The sequence below is a fragment of the Accipiter gentilis genome, chromosome 5, assembly GCF_929443795.1.
Source record: "Accipiter gentilis chromosome 5, bAccGen1.1, whole genome shotgun sequence".
NCBI lineage: Eukaryota > Metazoa > Chordata > Aves > Accipitriformes > Accipitridae > Astur > Astur gentilis.
In genome coordinates, this window is record NC_064884.1 from 5051396 (window position 1) to 5073999 (window position 22604).

Here is a 22604-nt window from a genome sequence, read left to right on the forward strand (position 1 = left end):
GGAATTAAGGGATTTCTTTGGGGAACAGAATAAGAAAACAATACCAGATACCATCAAACACTGCGATTATAATCAAGGGTCACTAGCTGAAGCATCAGACCCCTCTTCTAATAACAGGGACAGTACCTGTAAATCAGAATATCTAAGTTTTATGGAAACACTGGAAATAGCCATAGTGCTGTCTGAAAGCTGACCAAAACCATCTAGACTTCTTAGCTCCTGAGGTTTACATTCCCCATCCTTCTTTCTGATCCCACCTACAGGATATTAAAGAAATCTCCCTTCCCTACAGACAAGGTATGCTCAAGAAACCAGAGTGATCAAACACCAGCTTAGCATTTGCTCTTCTACCCCTCTACAGGAGAAGGAAGTGCCCCGTTCCAGAAAGTAGCCATCTCACTTTTTTACTCGTCCATGAACTACATCCTGTAACAGCAGAAGAGAAATCACTTCTCAGAAGGATATGCAAGAATGGTTGCTGTACTACATCTTTGTTCCCAAGATAAGAAACCCTTGCTCATCTTGTATTTGGGGAAGAAAAAAACCCAAAACACTGGGGAGCAGGGGCTGGGGCAAACAAACCAGAGAACGTTGTCCTGCTCTGCTCCCCAGTTTGAATAAGGGAATGCAATCAATCACCAACCAGGGGCAAATTAAAACACTTCCTTACACTAGAAACTGAAATTTTAAAAAGGGGTATCTTATGGCTTAAAGGGGGGAAAAAAGTGAGAATCCCGAATAGTGCATTTGAGTTCCAGCTCCTTCCACACAGCGAGACATGGCCTGAAGTCTGCCATACAGTAGATGTGCTAGAGAGGAAAAAGGAATCCCCTATTGTTTCACGTTACTGCTCTCAGAAGATAATGGATCCCTGACCCCACCATCATTTTTCTAGAGGACTAATGCCCTATTTGTAAGGATGACCAATGTAGCATAAAGTGGCCAGCTGAAACAAAAAACAAACAGGACAGAGCACAGCGTGTCATTTACATTGCCCATAAAACTGGGTTCAAATAGGTTGGTCTTCTCTAACATTCCTTAAAGCTCTCTGCAATCTCCTGCTCTGGAGACTGTCCATTTCATCTAGCACAAAGGCTTCTCTGCCATTCCCGTTAGCCTGGCACAAAGCGTTTCCCCTCACACATCTTGAGAGGTGACAGGACAGAACCACACCTGACCTCACATTACGTGCATTACGTCCAAGGTAGCATTAGGGGATGGTAAGGAAGATTTCACTCCAGCAGCTCTGGACGCAGAAATGTAAGGATGACCTGGCCACCTAAATACTCACATTCCCAGCTTTTTCACTGCTGCTACATCTATTAGAGATGAAACAATGTAGTGGTGGATGATGCTTATGCAAAGGTGAAAGTCAGAGGCAGCACGGGCAGACTGTTCCCCCATGGCCCGTCTGAACAGCTATATGCTTCTCGTGCAGCATGTTGTTCACCGTGAGCCTTGAAATTCATGCAACTTGGAGAAAACCAGAGAACCAAGGATTTTGACTTCAGTCACAAGGAAGGAGTATTAAGCAACCAGGCCTTAACAGGTCCCATCTTTGCTAGTCTTCCAGCATACTCTTGAAAAGCCAGACTGAGATCTCTATTAGAGTTCAGTGGTAATTTTCAATCAACCATGGAAGCCTGCTGGAAAGCTTTTAGACAGCTAAGGTCATAATAGCTGCTCCCCTTTCTGGAGTGTGTAGACCCCGGCAAACATCATGCCAACTGATGAAGAGGAGTTGGGGTCCTTTTATTTAAGGGGAAAATGGCATTAAACACCAAGTCTGGCTTTATCTCAGTTCTTTTTCTGGCAGGATCAGGTAAAAGATGCCACATCGGTATGAGGCAGCATTCTAGTTTGGGGGCTTATCAGAGGAAGTCTAGATGTTTATAACCAAAGGAACAGTATGGCTGAAGGTGAGGAGGGGAGTTCCCGCCCACATAAGAATGGAAGTGCTCAGCTAATACTGACAGTATACTCATACAGGTGCAACAGGACAGGCCTTGGTGTGTCCCAAGGAAGAAAGCAGCTCCTGCCAGCCTGGAAGAAAACACTTTGGCTTGTGTTGGCAGTGTAATGCTCCGCTGGTGAAAAATGATATTTTGTGCAATCCACTCTTAAAACAGGAGAAACTCCTCCCTACTTTATAAGAGCTCATGGCTCCAACTTTCACATCAGGCCCAAAATAATTTCTGCTCAACCTCTGTCAATCTTTACATGAACTTGTCCCTTGCATATGTCTAACGGGAAGAACAAGAACTGGTTTTTTCCTATATGAGTAGGCAAAGGATAGATCTGATTTCTTGCCAGTAGCTAAAGAGAAAACACTTATTTTAAAGGAGCAGGGGGTGTGATCTTTATGCTGACCAAAGACAGATTCTCAGTACTTCATGATGCACGCAGCGATGCAAACAACGCTATAGCAGTTCTGACGTCTTAATGGGATTTACAGGTTGGGCATGCTGTTCAGTTTGGGTTCATTAAATAGTTTAAAACTTGGGAAGAGGGTCCGAAAGAGAGTCCCTTAAACACTTTCCACTAGCAGTCCTATTCACAGTGTCTGTGATACCAGGGACAGCTTAGGCTGTCCAGTGTTAGCTCTGCTGGTAGCCTGATATTTACCATCTTGTTCCCAGACTAGAAGGAATTCTGACAGCAAAACCCATTAGAACAGGCCTAAGGAAGTACTGAAGAGCTGTTTCAGCCTTCTTTGTTTTGCACATCTGTTTCAGTGAGAACACATTGGCACAAATCTGTTAAAAAAAAACAAAAACAAACAAACAACTCAAAACCCAACCCAACCCCAACCCCCCAAAAAAACCCCAAACCCACCCCAAGCTCTCAGCAAGACATACTTTCAGGTACTAAAACTTACTGGCCCTATAATCAGCAGTACCTGTGGCTAACTCAAATGGCAGCCCTTATTCATTCAGTAGTGAATCAGGGGCAGATCTGCCCCACATCTTTGAAACACTTCTGGGTTTGCATTTTTTCTTTTTGATCCAGAGAAGAGTTACGAAAGTGCTGCAGGTCCAAGTATTTTTATCTCTTTACAAAGGAGACAATGATCAAAGCCAACAAAGTGAAGAAAAAATTAAACCTATCTTTCTCCTCTCCCAGTCTAAACTTGCATGTCAACAAAGGAGACCCCTAATAGGAGAAGAGAAAAAGAAAATTTGCCCATCTCAAGTGCCTGGCTGTTTAGCGCATGGAGAATTCTTGTTACACATGTGGTGACATGAGCAGTTCCCATGCACTCATTGAATACAGATAGTTCCAGCCACAAGTCATCCTAACACCTTCATAAGTAGCTCTTCGCATGGCAGTTTGATTGCCAGCAGGGAGTGCAGAGTCCAGTCCAGTGAAGTAAAGATACACTTGCACATAGGCACGCCCTCTCCCCTCAGACCTGACCTTTGGTTCAGGAGCAGTGGCAAGCAGGGTGTACTATATGCAGAGGGCTAGAACTGTCACTACCCAATTAAAATAGAACAAAAAAGGCAGATTAAAAAATTAAAATGTGCTTTTGATACACGGAATGAAGTCAAATAAATACATTGATTTTTTTTTTTTAAATGTCTAAATACATTTTTATATCCTACACCCAAAGCTCTGTACATTTGGTTTGGTTTTTCTGTTCTGAAAAATGAATTTCTGGTAGCAAGGAGAGGAGCAGCATAGACTCCCTCACTGACAAGATAGTGCAGATGCCCCACAGGAAAAGCACCCCATGCCCACTTTGCTGGAGTATGGTTCATGTTTGGATGGTCCAAACCCTCTTGTCTCAGAGTCCACAAGGAAGACAGCAGGTGCTGTGTCCTGATACTCTTCATCCAATCTTCAGCCATTCCTGAAAACTTGACTAGCTTTTGTCTGAAGGGGGGGTGGGGGAGGAAAAAAAAAGGGGGTGGTGAGAGACGGGGGTGCAATGAGAGATGAATGCCTAACATTTCTGAACACTAGTACTAGCAGAGAAAGCGTGTTATATGAGAGACAGCACACACCCGTTTAACCTTAAGACCTTTGTTAGCAATTCCAGCAATTAAACCACTAGGATGCCTACGGCCAATTTAAAGGGACCCATGGCAACCACTTTACACAGCATCAGAGACACCCCAGAGAAAGCAAAGACAGATTGTAATCATTTTAAACGTTCCAAAATCTTCCTTTGGGACTTCACATCAATCTAGCGTTCTTTGAAAGAGAAGCTGTACATCCCGAGATGTAGGTCTTTGACAGGTAGGGGCAAGACAGCTTGCTAACAACCTTTTCAGAGGAAGGAACAAGCTCCTCTGCACATGTGAGTCTCAATGGATTCAACTGACCTTTCCTGGAATCAGCATGGTCTCAGCCCTGAGCGAGCTGCTGAAGTAGGTGAAACCTTTTGTGTGTGTGAGAGACATTAATAATTGACTTTGTGTTCTTCATTTAATGTCTGAAGCTAATGTGGTATATGCTACCGATTATAGACAGCCTGGTTATATACCTGAGTGCTCTCCTGTGGAGGCTGATCCAGCCAGCCCTTGGCGTCGGAGAATGGTGTAGTCTTCCTCAACCTCCTAAAAAACAAAAAAAAACCCCAAAACTCAAGCGGCTCTTTCTCTATTTACCAAGTGAACAAAGAGGGCTTCAAACGGGAAAGGAGAAGTTTCACTACAGGTTAGTGAACTGGAATCACCCATGTTGCACAGTGACCCACAATGGATCTCAACTCCTTCATCAGCACCTTTATCAGGCCTTCCATTTGCATGCAACATTGTACTTTCTTTTCAGATTTCAGTTAAATTAAAGGCTGGCTACTGACTTGACACATTGGCATGTCTCGTATCAAGATGCTGCAAACCTTCTACAGCAATGGCTATTACGTATAGAGAATCCCCATCATAAACAAAAAAATCATTTTGAATATAGTGAGGCTGAAAACCTTGTTATTAGTGTACTGCAACTTAGCACCTTCATTTGATATTAGCAGCAGTACGCAACAGATTTGATAGGTCTTTTTATGTCAGATATTCATATTCCTTAGGCCAGTGGCCCCTTCAAAATTCTACTGTTGCAGACTTGCATCAGTTTTGTCCCACCCCTCAGGCATCTCTCCAAATTCACATCAAAGCAATATACATACCCGCTAGCTCTAGCGGAACTACTTGCCTCTTGTAACCCACAACTTAATGCAAGCAAAACAGCACCAAGTTTCTGCTGCAAAAACTTGCAGAGATAAGAGCCAAAGACAAAAAAAGGCATGGCTGCCTTTCTTCCCACTCAAAATTATTTTCAAGCTCTTTTCTAAAAGAAAACCTAAGGAATATGAAAATGCTGATACTGCAAATAGAAGCATACTATACCTTTAACTTTTCAAGGTCATCCTCTATCTTCTGAATATACTGCATCATCTGCACACGTGACTCTAAAGAGAAGTGAGGGCTTGCTACGAATGAGCAGGACTCTTCCACTCCCCCCCAGCGTGAGGCCATCATCTCCTCAGCAAACGGGGAGCTTCCTCCATCCGACTGGGTGTCCCGTGGGGAAAGCGGCTGCTGCTGTGCGGAGTCCAAAGAGGTGCGGCCACCTGCAGTGCACTGGAGAACCAGAGATGATACCTCCTCATCTGTGGAGCTCTCCTGCACTGTTCCATATCCATCAAGAATCAAATAATTTCCTGTTAAGAGAACAGCTTTTTACTAACACCTCCAGCTCAATAATCACCAAGAACCACTGAACTGTAGACAGTTTAAGCAGACTTTAAGAAAGACAAGTGGCAAGAGGCCCATCCCCTGAGAGATTTTAAAATGGGTAAGAAAAAGCATTTGTGAACACTACACAGAATAGTGATTATATCAGACCAGACTAGTTTGGTTCTGAATTGGGCTTCAGAGATCACGCCTGGTTTTTGGACTGCAGTTTGAGAATTACATGATTAGATGAGCTAACCACCTACCTTCCTGTTTTTCCAAAATCTGTGTTTCTATTATAATGTCTGAAAAACCTGCACTTATACTAATGGTACCTAACAAATCACACTGCTCGGATTTCTAACCTCTACTTACTAGCTATAGTACCGAGGATGCTTTTAGATGGGGTAGCTTTAAAATTCAGCTTGCTGATGCTATGTTAAAAGATAAAGCAATTAAATTCACAACCTGCACCTAGCAATAGGATTATATTAAATAATTTCTCTACAGTATTACAACAAAGCTAGCATATGGAATCAGAATTGACTAAAAACAGGCCAATCTAATTTTGATGTCCCTGCACAGTTAAGAAAGTAAACAGCGTAAGAGGTGACAAATAAATTAGATGCTTCAAGTTGTTGGCTCAGTTTTAATAATTTAAAATGTCTCAGTAGTTCAGGGAAAGAAAAATTATTTTCAATATGTTGTTGGAAGGCAGCATTCAGACAGTCACAAATTGGCTTATCCACATTGAAAGAAACCAATTTTTAAATAATAGCATATTTATGGGTAAGAGATTTCAAGACTAATAGTCGTATAGAATCTACTTACTAGTAGCTACTTCTACTACAACATGCACATGAGATAAACCTCAACTTGTGTGCTAAATTTAGTGCAGTGTCACCATGTAGGCTGATCAAAATCACAGGACTTTCCAAACACAAAGCACACAAAGACCCATGAAAGTGCTCACAGCTGCTGCCTTAGAGCTAGTTTTCTGCTGAGTTAACAGCTGTACAACCTTCTTGAAGGCTAGAAAAGATATACCTTAAGGTGCTGCTCAGGTAACTGCCAAATACGCCATATGTAGTAATAATAACAGAAATAACAAAAATAATAAACTTTTAAGAGCTTCAGACTGGGGTAATGTTGCAGGAGACAATTACAGTGCAAAGCTAAACTCGTAAGTTTCATTTCTGAAGCTTGATCAGGAGAAACCAACACGGTATCTACAAAATAACATGAGTCGTGGGCGCTCTGTCTGTACAGACTAAGGAATTGCTTTGCCTTCAGGGAAAATGCTTTCCCTACAGGTCCCAACAGTCAGTTGAGAGAGAAAGTGGTCCAGCAGCAACCACAATCAAGAGCTTGCGCTGTACCTGGTGCCTCTGTAATTACAGTCTGTCACAGTGTATTAACACCACAGTCTTTCAGCTTCTTCTTCCATAAAATAGAGAATTCAGTAGGTACGTGTTTGCACAGCCCTTTTCAGGGCTAAAATGACTGTCAAGGTCTGAGAGTTAACTTTAAATGTCCTACACTATATAAACAAGAGAGGAAGTCTCTAATACTGAATCTGGACAGACGATCATTCAATGGGTGAATGATGTCAGCTCACCTGAGATCCGTATTTGCACATCCTCTTCCTCCTTCCTTTCCATTAGTTCACCTTCAGATGGATTTTCATCACTGTGAGCTTCTCGAGCATCGAAAAAATGCTCCCCGCTTTCATCAACACCCACCCCTTCCAGGTCTGTGGTTGAGATCTCCAGATTCAGACTCATGCGGTCTATTGCTAAGTTACTACTTGATCTGGGGTCTCTCACTATCAGCTGCATGGCATCCCCTGAAGCTGGCGATTCAGCTGAAGTCCGGAGGCCATAACTAGCTGTGGACTCATTAGTTCCGGTTCTCAGAAGCATTCTGTCTGTCCCAGGCTGGTGAAATTTGTTTCTGGCAGAGTGCTGTAGTCCAGGCTCATTTCCACTCTCTGTTTGGGCTTCTTCAGAAATGGTCCTAAACCTGGGAAAGCGCTGCCGGTCTTCAAGGGTCCCCTTCTCAGAAAAGCCAAGCTGCTGTACCAACAATTGTTTCAGCAAGCCCACTGCAAGTAGAGATAACGTTCACAAGGCTTCACGCACCATAACCTCCCTAACAGCGATTAAACTAGACATAAAGGCCATCCTTTCAAAAAGGTATATCTCATAGCAGCCAGCCTTCTCATTGCTCTTGGTAGGAAAAACAGGGATAAAATAAATATATAAGGTCTGAAGCCTTACTCCACATTTTACCTTAAAAGCAAGAGAAGCATGTCAATACTTGTTCCATCTTGCTTAGGGAAAAACAGAGAAATCACCTACTGAAATTATCCAGCAAGTGAGCTGGAGTGCAGGTGAGTGCCTGGGTTTTACCCATGCCCCTACATGAACTAAAAACTATGGCCGTAATAGGGGATTCCCACCTGAGAAACAAGCATATTGAGAATATTCCCCTCAACTTTGAAATGACAGATCAAAAAAATTGAAGACACATTTTCCCTAAAATTTCATGCAAATTTATGCTTGTTTGAACTTCAACCCACATTCCTTTAGTTCTCAAATTATCCCAACCAAACACTTCATAATAAGGACACATTGTTCAAAACAAAAATATAATACTGTCAAGAGCACAAGAACACTGTTCATTCTCACCATATAATGCTCATGTAACACCCAAGAAAAGCTATGATTTCATACAACAAAACAGTCACTCATCTAAGTGGAAGGCTCTTGTCAAAATGTGAGTGACCCACTGCTGCTGCTAGAGGGCTGCTCTTTTAAGTCTGAATAGTCATGAGATGCTAGGTCACTAATACTGTCTTTACACACACCACAGACTAAGATTATCTTATCACTGGTCTCTGAAAATAAGTACCAAGAACATTTGTACAGCATTCAGAATTAGAAAAGGACTTTGAATCCTATAAAGAGAAGCATAAATGGATCAAGAGATCCAAGATAAACTATTAGATTGCAAAGAAGTGTCATTACTTGTATAGAGAGATGGAAGAGGGAATTCGGGCCAAGGATATGAATGCTCTGCGTTTGGGTAAAAGCAAATGACCCACAGAGAAGCAATACAGACTATTCCCTCCAAGTACAGCTGAGGGACTTCATGTCCCTTTCAGAGTTGCCAAGAAGAGATATATGGATTAATGAATTCATTCAAATTTTAGGAAGTTATATTTAGGAATTGCACTGCTAGATCTGATCAAGTAGGTTGCATAGCCCTGCATTCTTCCTCTGAAAGGACGTATACCAGAGAACAGAGGAAGCGATTAAAAATCATCTATAAATGATTTTACAGAATAATCTGTCTATCAGGAGAATTTCTTTTCAACACACACAAGTGTTGGTCTAATTATATCCAACCACCTCCCAAGTATTCAGAAAATCTGAACCTAGACTTTGCCAAGCTCACATATATCCAATCTCGTTTGCAGGATTCTACAAAAAAATATGCAAAATCATAATCTGCAACTCATGCACACTCTCCTATTCTGCTCCAGTGCTATGAAAGTAAGTCCACAAGCTAACTGCATTGTCTTTTAAAAAAAATGCTGACTAGCAATGGCACTGTACAGCACTGCACAAAGTTCTGCAGTATAATTTTGTCATCAAAGCACTTCATGGACAGTAAGTAACAATTCATTACCACCATCATTTTATACATGGGAAAACCACAGAAAAACAATGAGATGCCTAAAGCCAAAGAAAGGGCCAGTATATGAATTCAGAACTTAGAATTCCTTACTGTCTGATCCATTTTGTTTTGCTATGCTGTGATCTACAGCACAGAGAGAATTGATATTTAATAGAAATGGGCTTTAGATCTTATTTTAGCTCATTGATTTAGATGGTTGACCTAACAATTCCCATCTCCAAATCACATCCCACCAGACACTGCCCACAGATACTTACAGTTCCTTAATGCATCCAATGCCCACTGCCCTTCTGATACCGAAGGTAAACTGGTGGTTGTGTGTTCATAGCATGCAGAAGAATCTTTAAGTGTCAGGTCTGCCTGCTGCACTTTATCAAACTGTCTTTCTGACACAAGAAAACTTTCTACCTTGGATTTTTCAGACATGATGGGTGAAGACGACTGAGCATTCAGTATTAAGGGAGATTCGAGGCCCAAATCTTTATCTAGTAAACAGAAAACATACATTCAGGTTAAACAACTATGCCAAATACAATGATAAACTGCAGAAAATTCCGCTTCACACAGAAATCTCTGAAAACACTAAAAAATACAGCTCTTGAGCATGGGCTTGGTAAAAGCCAGGGGAAAAAGGAATCTTTCCCAGCAATTTATAAAACAGATGGAAATAGTAAGAGGTAGGTTTCCAAGAGCTTCAGCATCACTTCTCTACATGACTTATAAAGAAATCATTCCTTTCCAGAAAAACATCAAAGCTACCAAAAGATCCCCAAGCCCCAAGGAATATGGCTTGGCACATTTGCACTCCATGCAGCAAATCTACTGATATCATTTGCCTGGACTGCTGTTTTACCTGGACTTTGTAGACTACTGGCAGGAATGTCATGCTGCTCTTTGAGCTTCTGCTGCTCCTCTTCTTCACGGTCTTCTCTGCAGGGAGGAAAGAATGAACGCATTCTTTTAGTCACATTTATCTGAATTGCTGCACGAGAATCCATGTTTTGACTGGCAATCTTTGAGCAGAAGAAGGAATACTGAAAAAAAAAAAAAAAAAAACACACCAGCCCTTCTTCCTCCAGCTACTTTTACTTACTCGCCAGGTCCTGACTGTGGTAATGGAATCACTCTTCTGGTACTCCCCATTTTTACAGTCCCTGCCATCTGAGCTATAAGGTCCTGCCATCTGCAGTAGAAACATCAAACAAAAACATGCAAGACGTGAAGCATAATGAATACTTCTCTATTTAACACCTCTTAAATCCAGCTAATATTATTACTGCTTTTCTTATCAACAGAATTTATTTGTTTATTTAATTAATTCTGTGACATTCAATTCCTCAGTAATACCTTGCAGCCACAAGTGAAGCACCACAGCATAATGCTCATCTCACTAGGATACTATTCAGCAGAAGGAAATTAATGACAGGACCTTAGCAGGAGTTGTCAGGTAAGGCAGTTATTTTATATATAAATATATACGAAAGCATTAAGTAACATTTCACATATTACTGAAGAGTTTAATATATGACACACTATAACAGTTGCTATGTATCACACATGTAAGTCTATGCCCTGCTTATACTTCAGAAAAAAAGCATTTCTACCAAAGCGGAAAAGAAGTGTTTAGCTAAGGAATCAAATTTATGCATTGGGGTGCTTATGATGCTAGTATCATAGTCTGCAAAGCTAACTGGTTCTGCACAAAGATGCAGAATTATTTCAGTTACTCATCTGGCAGTCGGTCACATAAGACCAAAATTGCAAGGGTAAATAAGAGCATTTCTGAGGTCAGAAAAGGGTCTGGAGCGAGCCAGACAACAAGCAACAACGGAAGCATTGAGTGTATGTATGGGCTGGTTTTTTAAATACATATGTGTATATATATACACACGCGCGTGCTCACTAACATGTGCATACACCCTCACCCTGCTTTTTATAAGTTGGGAGAGACTATCCTTGGATACTTCCTACATAGGCCGACAGCTAAGCTCAGAGAAGGAACTCAGGTAATTCATGGACACCTGCACAGTTACTACAGGCAAGCAGATGTAAAAGATCTCTCAAGTAGAACAAATCAAGCAGCATATGGAGCTGAACCAATTACTTACACATTCTTTTCTGAAACAGTCTGTGCCACCAGTTCATAAATGTGAGCGCCATTTTCTGACATGGAGATGACGAAGAAAGCTTTGTTATCTGAAGCAACACAGGGAGGGAAGAATTTAACTAGAGGCCTTGTCCCACAATAGCTTTCTGAAAATTCCTAAAATGGGGCATAACCCTAACCAGAAGCAATGAAAGAAGAGTTCATGAGATAACCCTCCAATGCTATAATATATAAACATCAATCTTTCCCTATCCAGGAAATTTGTCTATTAGTCCTGAAAGAAAAGATCCATTACTGCCCAAACCATTTTAAAACAGGTTTATTTCTCCTCTTTTTCCTCCTAATAATTTCTAGAGTACCTTTCATCTAATACAATCAGAGTACTTTAATTTAGAAGCCTATTTAAAACTCAAGCCATGCCTATTACTGATGCAAAGAAGTTAAACAGCTCATACATATAAAGCAAGGTGTTGGACAACCAAGAATTAAGCCTACGCATTTTTCCATGTTCTACTCTGGAACTCTAGACAAAAACACCTGTCCTCAACTGAGCTAATCTTCATTTTTTGCTTCCCCTTTTGCTTTCTCAATTGGTTACACTAACCTGTTGCCACCTGACGAACCAGAACAGTGTTCAATTTGATGATAGGACTGAAGGTGTGTTTACTGTCAGCTGTCGATGCCAAGATTTTACTGTGACACTTCAGTACCAGCTTATCATCTTGTTTCTGCAACAGCACCAGAATGTCCTCCAGAAGCAGAGTGTAGAGATCTGCACAGAGTGCAAAAGAACCCAGAATGAGTTAAAGATTCATAGTTTTGTATCACACCCCTGCAGAAAGAAAAAGACTGCATTTTTGATTACTCATGCAGAGGCAGTAATCAGTGGTATGCCATTCTAGGCAAAGCTTGCAAATCTTCCTCATCAAAACTACAGCAGAAAGCTACAGATGGAATTGGATCATCTCATGACTGACTGCTGTGTCCCTGCATGGCCTTAATGATACTCCAGCACATTTCAGAATTGACAAGAATAATTTAATCAGCTCTGAGAAACACACAGGCATTATTATAGGTGGCAGTAAGAATCATAATTGGAAACTGCAGAAATGCTTTCTCTCTCTCTCCTTCTCAGCAAACACACACAAACCCAACTAAGTCAGTTGATGGAACAGGACTCACCAATAGTTTTGTCACGATTAACCTTCCAAGTTAGAGGTCCTTCATGAAGCATTTTTCTCTTCGTTAGATCCAAGTTCTGTCACCAGGGGAAAGAAAAAAAAGTAGCACTATGAAATTTCTGTGGAAGCAAGTAATGGTAAAGCATGGGAATGTCAGAGGGAAAGGTAGGATAGGCTTTCCAGTCTGGAGATAAGCAGCTAAACCCAGTCTGGAAAAAGAAACATGGAGCAGGAGTAGGGTATGCTTGTAAACTAAAATCTTGTGAGAGGTGTTTGTTATCACTCTTCCTCTTCCACTGCTCTTTTGCAGATGCCGGGGGTAACAGGGTAGAGAATTTTCCTACTAAGTCAAGCTACTAAGGCACTAGGATGTCATCTGATTTCTAGGAGGAGTTTTCCCAATATGCCATATAAAGTTTGCAGTTCTGGTATTACAATTGGTTAATGCTTCAGCACTCGATTTGCAAGTGTGCCTACAAATGATATACTGACATACAACTCATTCCAATGATCTGATGGACTTTATAATGTCAATGGATTCTTCAGTCATTTCAGTGCTTGTGACATTTAGATCTGCAGGCAAGTAGAAGTGACAATTTTCACAAGTCATTCCTTCCAAGTCTCAGAGTCTACAATCAATGACAGCAAGATTTCATAACTGCCAGTAAGTTCTTCATTTCCTAACTAAATGCTTGCAAGTTTATTTGTGGAAGGATACATGACACAGTTTTACAGAAAAAGTCTTCATTTAAAAATTTTTCGGACTCACGCTGACTTTGGGGAAGATAGGGGAGTGATAAATAAACAACAGAGAATCTATACAACACACAGGCATAGATAGTGTTAAAATTAAGAACTGGGGATAAAGTACCAATCATGAGGAAAAGATACAAGAGCAAAGGGGAAAGAGTCCTTTTGCAGAAGCTACCTGTTTGGAACATGTGAGAAAGAAAAAAAATTGTTTCACATTGCAAGTGCCTATTGGAGCTCATAATTCACTTGAAACATGAAAATTTCATAAAGTTTAGTCCTGCTCCAAGGATGTGGAGTTGCCCATTCCATTTAATAGCAGGGGACAGCAAATAACCAGCTTCACTAACATAACCGCAAGAATTTACAGGGGCTGTGAAACATAGTACATTTAGCACTAGACTTAATACTTTATTTGGCTATACCTGTGGATCTCCTATACAAATCAGCCTGTTTACAAGTTCTTCTTTTAAAGCCAACTTCATTACTACACCTCGTGACTCTCTGAGGCCTCCCCAGTTCTAACAGCACAACTAAGACATGCGATCATGTGAGATGTATATCCAGAATAGGACTTATCATCCATCAGGTATCTCTTATGTGATACAGTGTATTAGCTTGCAGACCATTAAGATTTGTTTCACAGAGCTTACAAGATTCATCAACACTATGTGCAGAACCAAGTTGTTACATCCACAGAGATCTTCAGGAAGGTAGCAAAACTCAAATTTCTGAGACTAATTGTTTTAACTTTTGTACAGAAATACTTATCTCCAGAGACCACTTGACTGTACGTCAGAAGACTGTAGTAGAAAGAGCCACAAACTGAACAAGAGGGTTGCAATCGCGATTTACATAGAGATTGCTTTGATGTTGTCACTCACCCTGAACTCATCCATCATGGGATCCTCAGACTGCTTCAAGTAGGACAGGTCGAGACGACGCTGATAATCTTCCAAATGCTGCAGAAAATGCAATGAAGATGGTCACTTTGACTAGCGAAACCTCACTAGCGTCAGAGTGCAGGCCGTCACGAATACTTCCACACATTCCCAAATGCCCAGGATTCCTCCTCTCACAGGAATACTTGTGCCATAAAACAGCTTGAACCACAAAACATCTTGAACCACAATATAAAGTCACTAGTAGAGAGACTCTAGGTGTCTTAAACAGCTTATTGCCCATCAACTCTCTTCTCCCCAACCCTTGATGCTCATTCTCTTCACCTCCTACCTGCTTGTTCTCAGACTCTTTGACAGCCTGGTTCACGTGGTTAAGGATCTGACGACAATGATCTGCTGCTTTCTTCACTTTCTCTTTCTCTTCAGGCAGTTCTGCAAGAGAAAAAAGAAATGTAATAATGCTTTCCAATAAAGGTTGAAAAAGTCAGAAATTTAGTGCAGTTTGCTGACCTCGAATTTGAGAAAGAGAGCTTAAATTCGCAGAATAGCCTATCAACAAAAGCACTGCATTTCAAAGGTGAAATGACAAAAATAGATTTGTGACAGGAGATAATTCATTCTGTCCTGCACAAGACACCAGCCTCTGATGATCACCATAGGCAGCACAGCCTTGTAACTTTCCCTTTTTTGAGGGGCTTGTGATAACTATTCATTCCACAAACATCAATCTGAGAAGTACTCTGAGAAATCTAAAAAGTTTACTAAGACTCCACAGTAGTACAAAGAGAGTCTTGGGGCAGTTATTTAAGATCAACACACAGCCAGCTAGCTGAAGTCCTAGGATTCGGCAACTGACTACTGGCTTCTGCATTTCTTCCAATCCTTTTTATTTATTTATTTTGGAAGGCAAAGAAACAGACAAAGAAACATAACACAAAATATCAAAAAAGTGTGTTACATAATAACTTTTTCCATCCAGATAGCCTGTATTTATTTTAACAGCTTAGGAAAAAATTATCTCTGGCTACATTCATGCAGCCTGATTATAAAGAACAGTCTTCCATTACAGCAAGAGCAAACAAGAGTTATCTTTCCAGCCAATGCCACTTGATCATACACAGACACAGGTGAACCCCATCAGTTCTCACTACCACAAGCCACATTAAGAATTTAGTTAACAGGCAAATAAACAAGTACATCAAGGATAATGGAGTATCACATACTTTCCTAATTATGATTAGAGTGAACTTGTAAATGCAGTGTATTTTTTATGAGTAATGAAATTACACTGCAGCAGGTATCTGCTAGTAAACCTGAAAAGGCATTTTGTGGTATTATTAATCACATTTTCGCCTGTCATGCTGGAAATATCTTTCAGTGTATCACTTCCTAGCTAAACTCCACCCTCTGCAAGAACATGAAAATGTTCTGTAGTGCTTTAGAGATTCAACAGATGAGGAAGAAAGGCTACATTAAGATTCTGTTGTCGTCTATTGTGTAGGAAAGTATTTCTTTCCAAGTTCAATCTGCTTCAAAGTTTTAGTTGACATTGTATTGGTAAGATCCAAGATTTTTTATATGAAGCTTGCTTTATATCAGACTTTAGGGGTGTAGATCAGACTGCACTGTGAGTGCACATTTTTCCCAGGTATTGGGAATTTTGAACAAATACTACTGAGGATTGATTTAAAAAAAAAAAAAAAAAAACAACAAAAAAAGAACAAAACCACCCTTAGTTGGTAACAAGAAAACCTTGACCTTCAAAAAAAATCAATTTGTTCTGCATTATCTGCTTTTTGTTCTCTTCTTAAAGAAACATGTTGATTTGCCATAAGCCTTAACACTACATGATTTTTGCTTAGGTTCTATAATACTAATGCTTTCCTTTTTTTCTTCCTTGCTCAGAAGTATGCCCTATGTCTATGAAAGCTTGTTTAAGCAATGGAATAACTTGATAGGTTTTTATTAGACTCTTCATTCTTTACATTTTTATGTTAGTAATGGATGATTAGGGATTTCTGTTATTGAAGATCTTATTCTTTTTCTCTCTCAAATGCATCTACAAGGAAACTGGAATTCACATAAATGTGTTTTTTCTTAAAAGTTTAATTTAGCTATCTTAATGTCCTGAATTCAAGGAAAAAAATGTTTCTCAGACCATATTTATTATTGAAAACGAATTTATTGAAATAAACAGAGTATCATCTTTAGTGATTGAGTTCTTTCTCGTTATTTCCTTGCTCAAGACTGTAGAAATGAGTTAAATGTATCTAGAAAATTACAGAAAGAACAGGCATTCTAATGACTATTCAAAGCAATAGCACAAATACAACTTGTCTTTCAGTAAGTTCCTAAAGATTTGGTTGCTAAGAGCATGTAATAAGGAAGTTACATGATACCCGCTCCTTTTCCTCTGTTTCTTTTTCTTCTGAATGTAATTCTAGCTGTTGACATTATCACATACTCTTACATAATCATAAATATAAGGATGTAAACAAAATATTTTCTTCACTTCTGTTTGGTTGTCATAATAATTAAAAACCATTAATAACAGTAATAGCGTAAAACTAAGAAACAGGCTAGGAATTGGGACAGTGAAGAAGAGACAGTCAGGAATTCCTGGTTTCCTTCTTCAAAAACAAATAGCTAATCATATTGTTTTGCCAGTAACTTTCATAAGCAGAGTGGTTTGTTTTATCTTCAAAATTTCAGCATTCTTCTCCCTTAACTTTTAAAACTACATTTAAATTATTATATTGCACTCTACATGCACTACAACCCAATGCAGACTGTCATTCACTTATTTCACATTGAATTCCAGCCTCCACCCCACCCCCCCCCCGAAGGAAAATGAAGTTAATTTAGAAACAAAGACTGAATTTTTTTTTTTTTAATCTTTTTTTTAACCTGCCCTCCCATATGGAAGGCAGCAGCAAGGTCACAATGAAAACAGATAGTGACCCATAAAATTGAACTGTTCTTCAACATATGCTTTGAAATCACATTTGCCTAGTAAACCTGCTGAGATGCATACACAAACTCTAGAGGAAAGGTTTACCTGTGTACTTAGCAATGTTATCCAGCAGAAGGGGGTACTTAGTCAACCTCTGCATCTCTGTGGGAATGATATCCTTCAGCTGCAACCGGCGACACAGTGGATTACTCTCAGCATCCTAAATTTAAACAGCACAATAACTACATTTGTCATTTTTATTAAGACTATAATTACCTGAACGTGTAACATCTATTCATCACATAAACGCCTATTACTTCACTTTCCAGTAATTAAATACAAGACAAGAAATGCCAAGATCTATCATTCAGACAACACATCCCCTCTCCATTTGCAATTACATATAGGAAAGGCTCATCACAAAGTAGTGGCTTCCTTCCCTCATTACTTCACAGAGGCCTGCTACCATCTCCAATCAATCTCAGTCACCGCCATACAGGGAAGACATCAGTTTAGGCTTTCACATTATAGCAAAACTGCAGCACATTTTTCAATACAACCTCAACCCTTGTATTACTGGAGTTCTTCCCAGCCTATGGTAATGAAGATAATGTTCTCTCCTCCAAATGCCACATGTATTCAAGCCCTTTTCCTGGCAGGCAGAACAGGTGTACATCATCTGTCTTCTGACCATGGCATGCATCAAAATTGCACTACTTATACACAGTTTTCCCCACGGAAGTATTCACTCTTGGGAAACAGCCACCTCAGGTGAGATGCCATCTCCTGCGTGGGACAGCATGTGCTTTCCTACATTCTATCAGGACATTCTGTGTTCCCCAAAATTAAAGGTTCCTTCCTCCAGAAATGATTAGCATAGATAAATACAGTATAGGAAATGATCCCAATCTGAAGACAATGTTACGACATGATGTCATTAATTATAATAACTTTATCTACAACCATTCATTATGCTATACTGGCCACCAGCCACATCCTCAGGCAGCTCAAACCCTTGCGTAAAATTCACCTGCACAAAAGTCTGGAAGCGAGAGTCCTTCTTCTGGCGTGACTTGATGACCTCTAGAGCAAAGGGCTGGTTACTGCAGAAAGTGGCAGTTGCATGTTTGAGCTTCTCCTCTGCTGGTCCACTAAACTGTGCCAGAAAGCCAAGAGAGCCAAATTTAGGTAGACTCAAGTTCAGCATGTGCCATTTTCAACAGATATATAGCCATGCAGCAGAACTGGTCTCGCCAGGGAAGAAAGAAATTACTGGCAAAATATGAGAAGTGATTTCCATCCTGTTTTTAAAGCCTTGTCTTCCCAGTCTACTGAGGAACCCCTTTACATCTCAAACTCTACAGTTCTCCTGTCTCCAGCCCTAGCACATTCAATCCTTTCCATAAATGCACTGCTGATTCAGAGGGAGAACACAGTGCCATGTCTCCACTGTCGGCCATAAGGACAGCAGAAAAAACTGCACTCAGATGAACGACAAGGGATTATTTACCAGACTGTTGGTCAGCAAAGCCAAGACTAAAGGTCATCTTGTTTCTCAGGAGCACCCATGATTAAACACCAGAATATAACATAACATCTTATTTCCTAAACAAAAGTATTAGAAAAACACAGCTAGGGGGAACGATAGCCATGAGCAGGGCTGAGAAATGTGTTGCACATGACAGATGGTTAATCTGTTACCGCAACCGCAACTCTTCCCATTCCTGCTAGCCAGTCTGTGATGCAGCGTAGTAACTCCTGAAAATACTCACTCTGGAGAATGAGATCCTGCGGTTTTTTATTTTAGCCACTTAGCCAGAACACTACGTAAGGGCATATAACTATTAGCTTAAGGTCTAGCTTGCTCTAGCAGGTATTTTTCTTTCTTTTTCATAACACACAGGAGAACTGAAAGGGTTGGAGGTGTTTCTTTACCAGCCACATCTGATTTTCATTTTTGTCTTTTTTTTTTTTCTGGAATACTAGATGAACAGTGGGATATATAAAAAATAAAAAACAAACCCACAAGAGACTTCTGCATGACAAGCTGAAAAGAATAAGCAGATCAATCTTCAATCCTAAATTAAGTAGGCTTGAAAACAAACAACAAACTGGGAGATTCCCAAGAGAGAATTTAGGGGTTTTTTAAAGAATCTACATCACTCCTGTTCCTGTCATTTGGAAATCAGAAAGGTAGCCTGCAACAGTGCTATACATTTGAAAAGGTTCAGCCACGTAAATTCTAGGACTGGAAACCAGTACTTTTAACTATCTTTTAACTGCACCACAGGCAACACAATACTTATTTCAGTGTTACTGAAATAAATTGTGCTATTTTATTTTTCAAAATCCTACTCTAACCTTTATGTCTCCAAAACTACCTTTCTACTCTACCCATACATCATAAGAATTATTTTTTCTTCCTTAAATTACCATTATCTTTATCCAAATTAAAATCCTATGAGTTCTTCCTGCTTTCCTTCAACCCTCCTTCTCTAGCTCTGTGTTGGCTCCACAAAAATGACAACTCTAAGACCTTCAGTTAGAAGGTCGTAATTCCTATTAGCTGGGAATTACCTTCACTAACCTCTGGCTCTTTGTCATTATATGAAAGATTATTTTCAAATACAAGAAAGCAAAAAAGGATTTTACCCAGGAAAGCAAGTCTTCCCCAATTTGGCCAATAACAAAACTCTCGTTCCTTTTTCGGACAGCTTTCATCTGATCGTTCAATGCAACTTAAAAAAAAAAATTAAATTTCATTAGTACTGCTCAAATTGTTTGCTTAATTTTCAGCATTTATTTTAAAATAAAAGCTACTTTAGGAAAAGAGTAGATTTGCAATAATTTCAATTGAATTTAAAAAAAGTGTCCTGCAACATAATAAATTCAGCAGAATATCTAAGAAAATGTTATATAACTCCTTTGCACTTATGTCTCGCCTGTCTTCAAATGACCCCTAAGAACCTTTCCGGTCTTATCTTTTCTAAGGCTCAGTATCACTGCCCTTTGAAAAACACAGCAATAATGTAGAACACACTTCAAGCTGCCTGCATAAAATTATACAAGTGATTATTCAGCAGCAGAGCTGAAATTCTGATTCTGAACAGTACTTTCTCTAAACAAGTAGGAAGGGCCACCCTTCAAAACCACCTGCAAGACACCATTCTTTCCACATTTCTTTTCATATTCTCTTCAACAACAGTTGTAATGTTTTGAAAGTTGACCCATAAAGACCAGTCATCAAAGCATTGCTCCTTGTGTCAAAGCATGAATCAGCACAAGAGAGTCTACGCACAGAGATAAGAAAAAGCAAGTATCTGAAACACTGGACACTTGCATTCTTTATCAAAATATCTTTGTAAAAAAGAAATGGAAAAATTGTGTGCAAATGGAAGAACAGCGGTATGTATTCTTTTTCACCTGAAGCATTGTACAAGGTTGCCTCTTGTTTCAGGGTCACTTGCTTAAATTTTTCAGATATTTGTATCCAGAATTTCAGCTGAGACGACAAAGCTGAAAGGCACCGTAGCTGCTCTTACCATGAAGACCAAGGATATCCTCCAGATTTGAAAAGATTTTCCGTTTGTCACTGGAGTTCAGGATCCCTTCCCGGGTGACACGCTGGTAGAAGACATTATGCAGAACTTTCAGCGTGCGGACATGAGCTCTCTCGGTGTAAAACAATTCTGAAGAGAGAGGGGAAAGCAGGACTGTAACTATCTACTTAAAAAGGTGTGGCAACGTGGATCCAAATGTGAAGCAAACAGAAGTCAGAAGTATGAACTTACAGAATTCTCCCTCATCAACACCTCCCTTGCTGGCCCATATCCCAGCTTGCTCCAGAACGGAGCCATGCTCTGCTGCATTTCTATGTTTGAGTGAACAGAGAAGCCAATTGATTTGTGACTTGTAATTTATTCCAAACAAACAGTGAGCTCTTAGCAGCTCATATAGGCACACAGAGTGTTCTGCAGGATCGTAAGATCTGAAATTGAGACAAAGCTTTGAAGATGAAGTTTGGTAGTAGCTTTCCATTTGCATCATGTGCTTTCCAATGGTCTAGACAGTGCCTCTTGCTTTCTTTTACAGAACATGATATTGCAAACTGGTCTTTCAGTGTCAAACCACTTAATATTGTTTATTTCTTCTCCAAGGACTGGATCAGTTTCATCTCATGATATTTTTCAGTAACAAGTACAAGTTTCACACAAACAAACTCTGCAAATCAGAAGTAATACATGGCCACTACTTTGAGCAGATCAGTGAAGAAAGACCTAGTTTTAAGAACTTCAGAACTCCAGAGGACAGGTTTCAACTTTGTGCTTAGTGAGCTAGGAAAAAATATCCATCTCACCATTAATCACTTCTTGGCGCTTGATTTCATAGGGTTTCAGCCCCATCAACACTTCTCGGCTCACAAGTTGCTGCCAGTTGGGAGGGTCCATGTCCATGTCAAAATCATATAGCTCATCTTCACTTTGTACATCTGTGAAACCAACACTGTCCATCCTAACATGAAAAAATATGTCAGATACTTCCCCTTTTAGGCACAGATGTATGGGAGAAAGAAGAGAAAATCTAAGTATTTGTATCTCAGTTGTAAAGCATTATGAATAGGCTCTCCGTAACAGCTGGAGGCTGTTAAATATCTGAACCTATAGGCACATTTTCTAATTTTGCCCTTTACAGAACTAAGAGAAAGTATCTGTTCTTACAGTATTTCCATAACCCTCCTTTTAATGATATAGATAAAATAATTTGAAGGCGAATATCAAGCTGGTGAAAGGGCAAAATACAATTTCTTTCCTCCATCTATCTGCAGACACAGAGCTAACAGCAATACACAGATTTAAAAAGAAAATGTGAAAATCTCAACTCCCTAACCCATCAATTCAAATCAGTAGATACAACAATCACTATATTTCACGCATAGATCAAAGGGCTTATCTGCATATGATTCACTCCACCTGTCCTATATACAGATACCAGTGTCTCATTTCTTATATGCGTTATTTAAGAAAAGGAAAGATCATGCAGACAATTGTACTGGCTCAGAACAATGAACACTACTGCATTCTACTTCATAACCTATTAAAATCTAAACAAATTCAGTGAAGTTCAAACATTTATAAGCATACTCACTTGCGAAAAGGCTTTGGTGTTCCCATGTCAACCATTCTGCAAAAAACGAAAGAAATTAGTAGGGAAGCTTATGCAAGAATTTCACCCCAATCAGACATTCAGCATAACTTCAGAGTAAAGGCCTAAGCTCCCAACTAGAACATTTTGTCTATATGTCAGCCTCACCCTCCTGATACACAGTTTTCTAGG

At 39.8% G+C, this 22604-nt stretch overlaps 1 protein-coding gene across 4 annotated transcripts in view; it reads right to left on the bottom strand.

Moving 5' to 3' along the window:
* Positions 1-22604, bottom strand: part of ARHGEF12 (Rho guanine nucleotide exchange factor 12) — a 163332-nt gene that overhangs the window by 83069 nt on the left and 57659 nt on the right. For 3 of the 4 annotated variants that reach the window (XM_049800231.1, XM_049800229.1, XM_049800228.1), the window contains 17 exons: positions 22416-22451; positions 21628-21782; positions 20813-20959; positions 19923-20008; positions 18301-18426; positions 17376-17490; positions 14649-14749; positions 14300-14377; positions 12667-12742; positions 12089-12256; positions 11486-11573; positions 10471-10560; positions 10231-10307; positions 9635-9862; positions 7294-7779; positions 5349-5662; positions 4490-4562 (listed from right to left, as the gene is read on the bottom strand). In XM_049800231.1, the coding sequence (XP_049656188.1) occupies positions 4490-4562; positions 5349-5662; positions 7294-7779; positions 9635-9862; positions 10231-10307; positions 10471-10560; positions 11486-11573; positions 12089-12256; positions 12667-12742; positions 14300-14377; positions 14649-14749; positions 17376-17490; positions 18301-18426; positions 19923-20008; positions 20813-20959; positions 21628-21782; positions 22416-22451 (2444 nt within the window). Of the gene's footprint in view, positions 1-528; positions 3877-4489; positions 4563-5348; positions 5663-7293; positions 7780-9634; positions 9863-10230; positions 10308-10470; positions 10561-11485; positions 11574-12088; positions 12257-12666; positions 12743-14299; positions 14378-14648; positions 14750-17375; positions 17491-18300; positions 18427-19922; positions 20009-20812; positions 20960-21627; positions 21783-22415; positions 22452-22604 lie in introns of those variants that run through there. The other variant, XM_049800230.1, reaches the window with a different exon arrangement.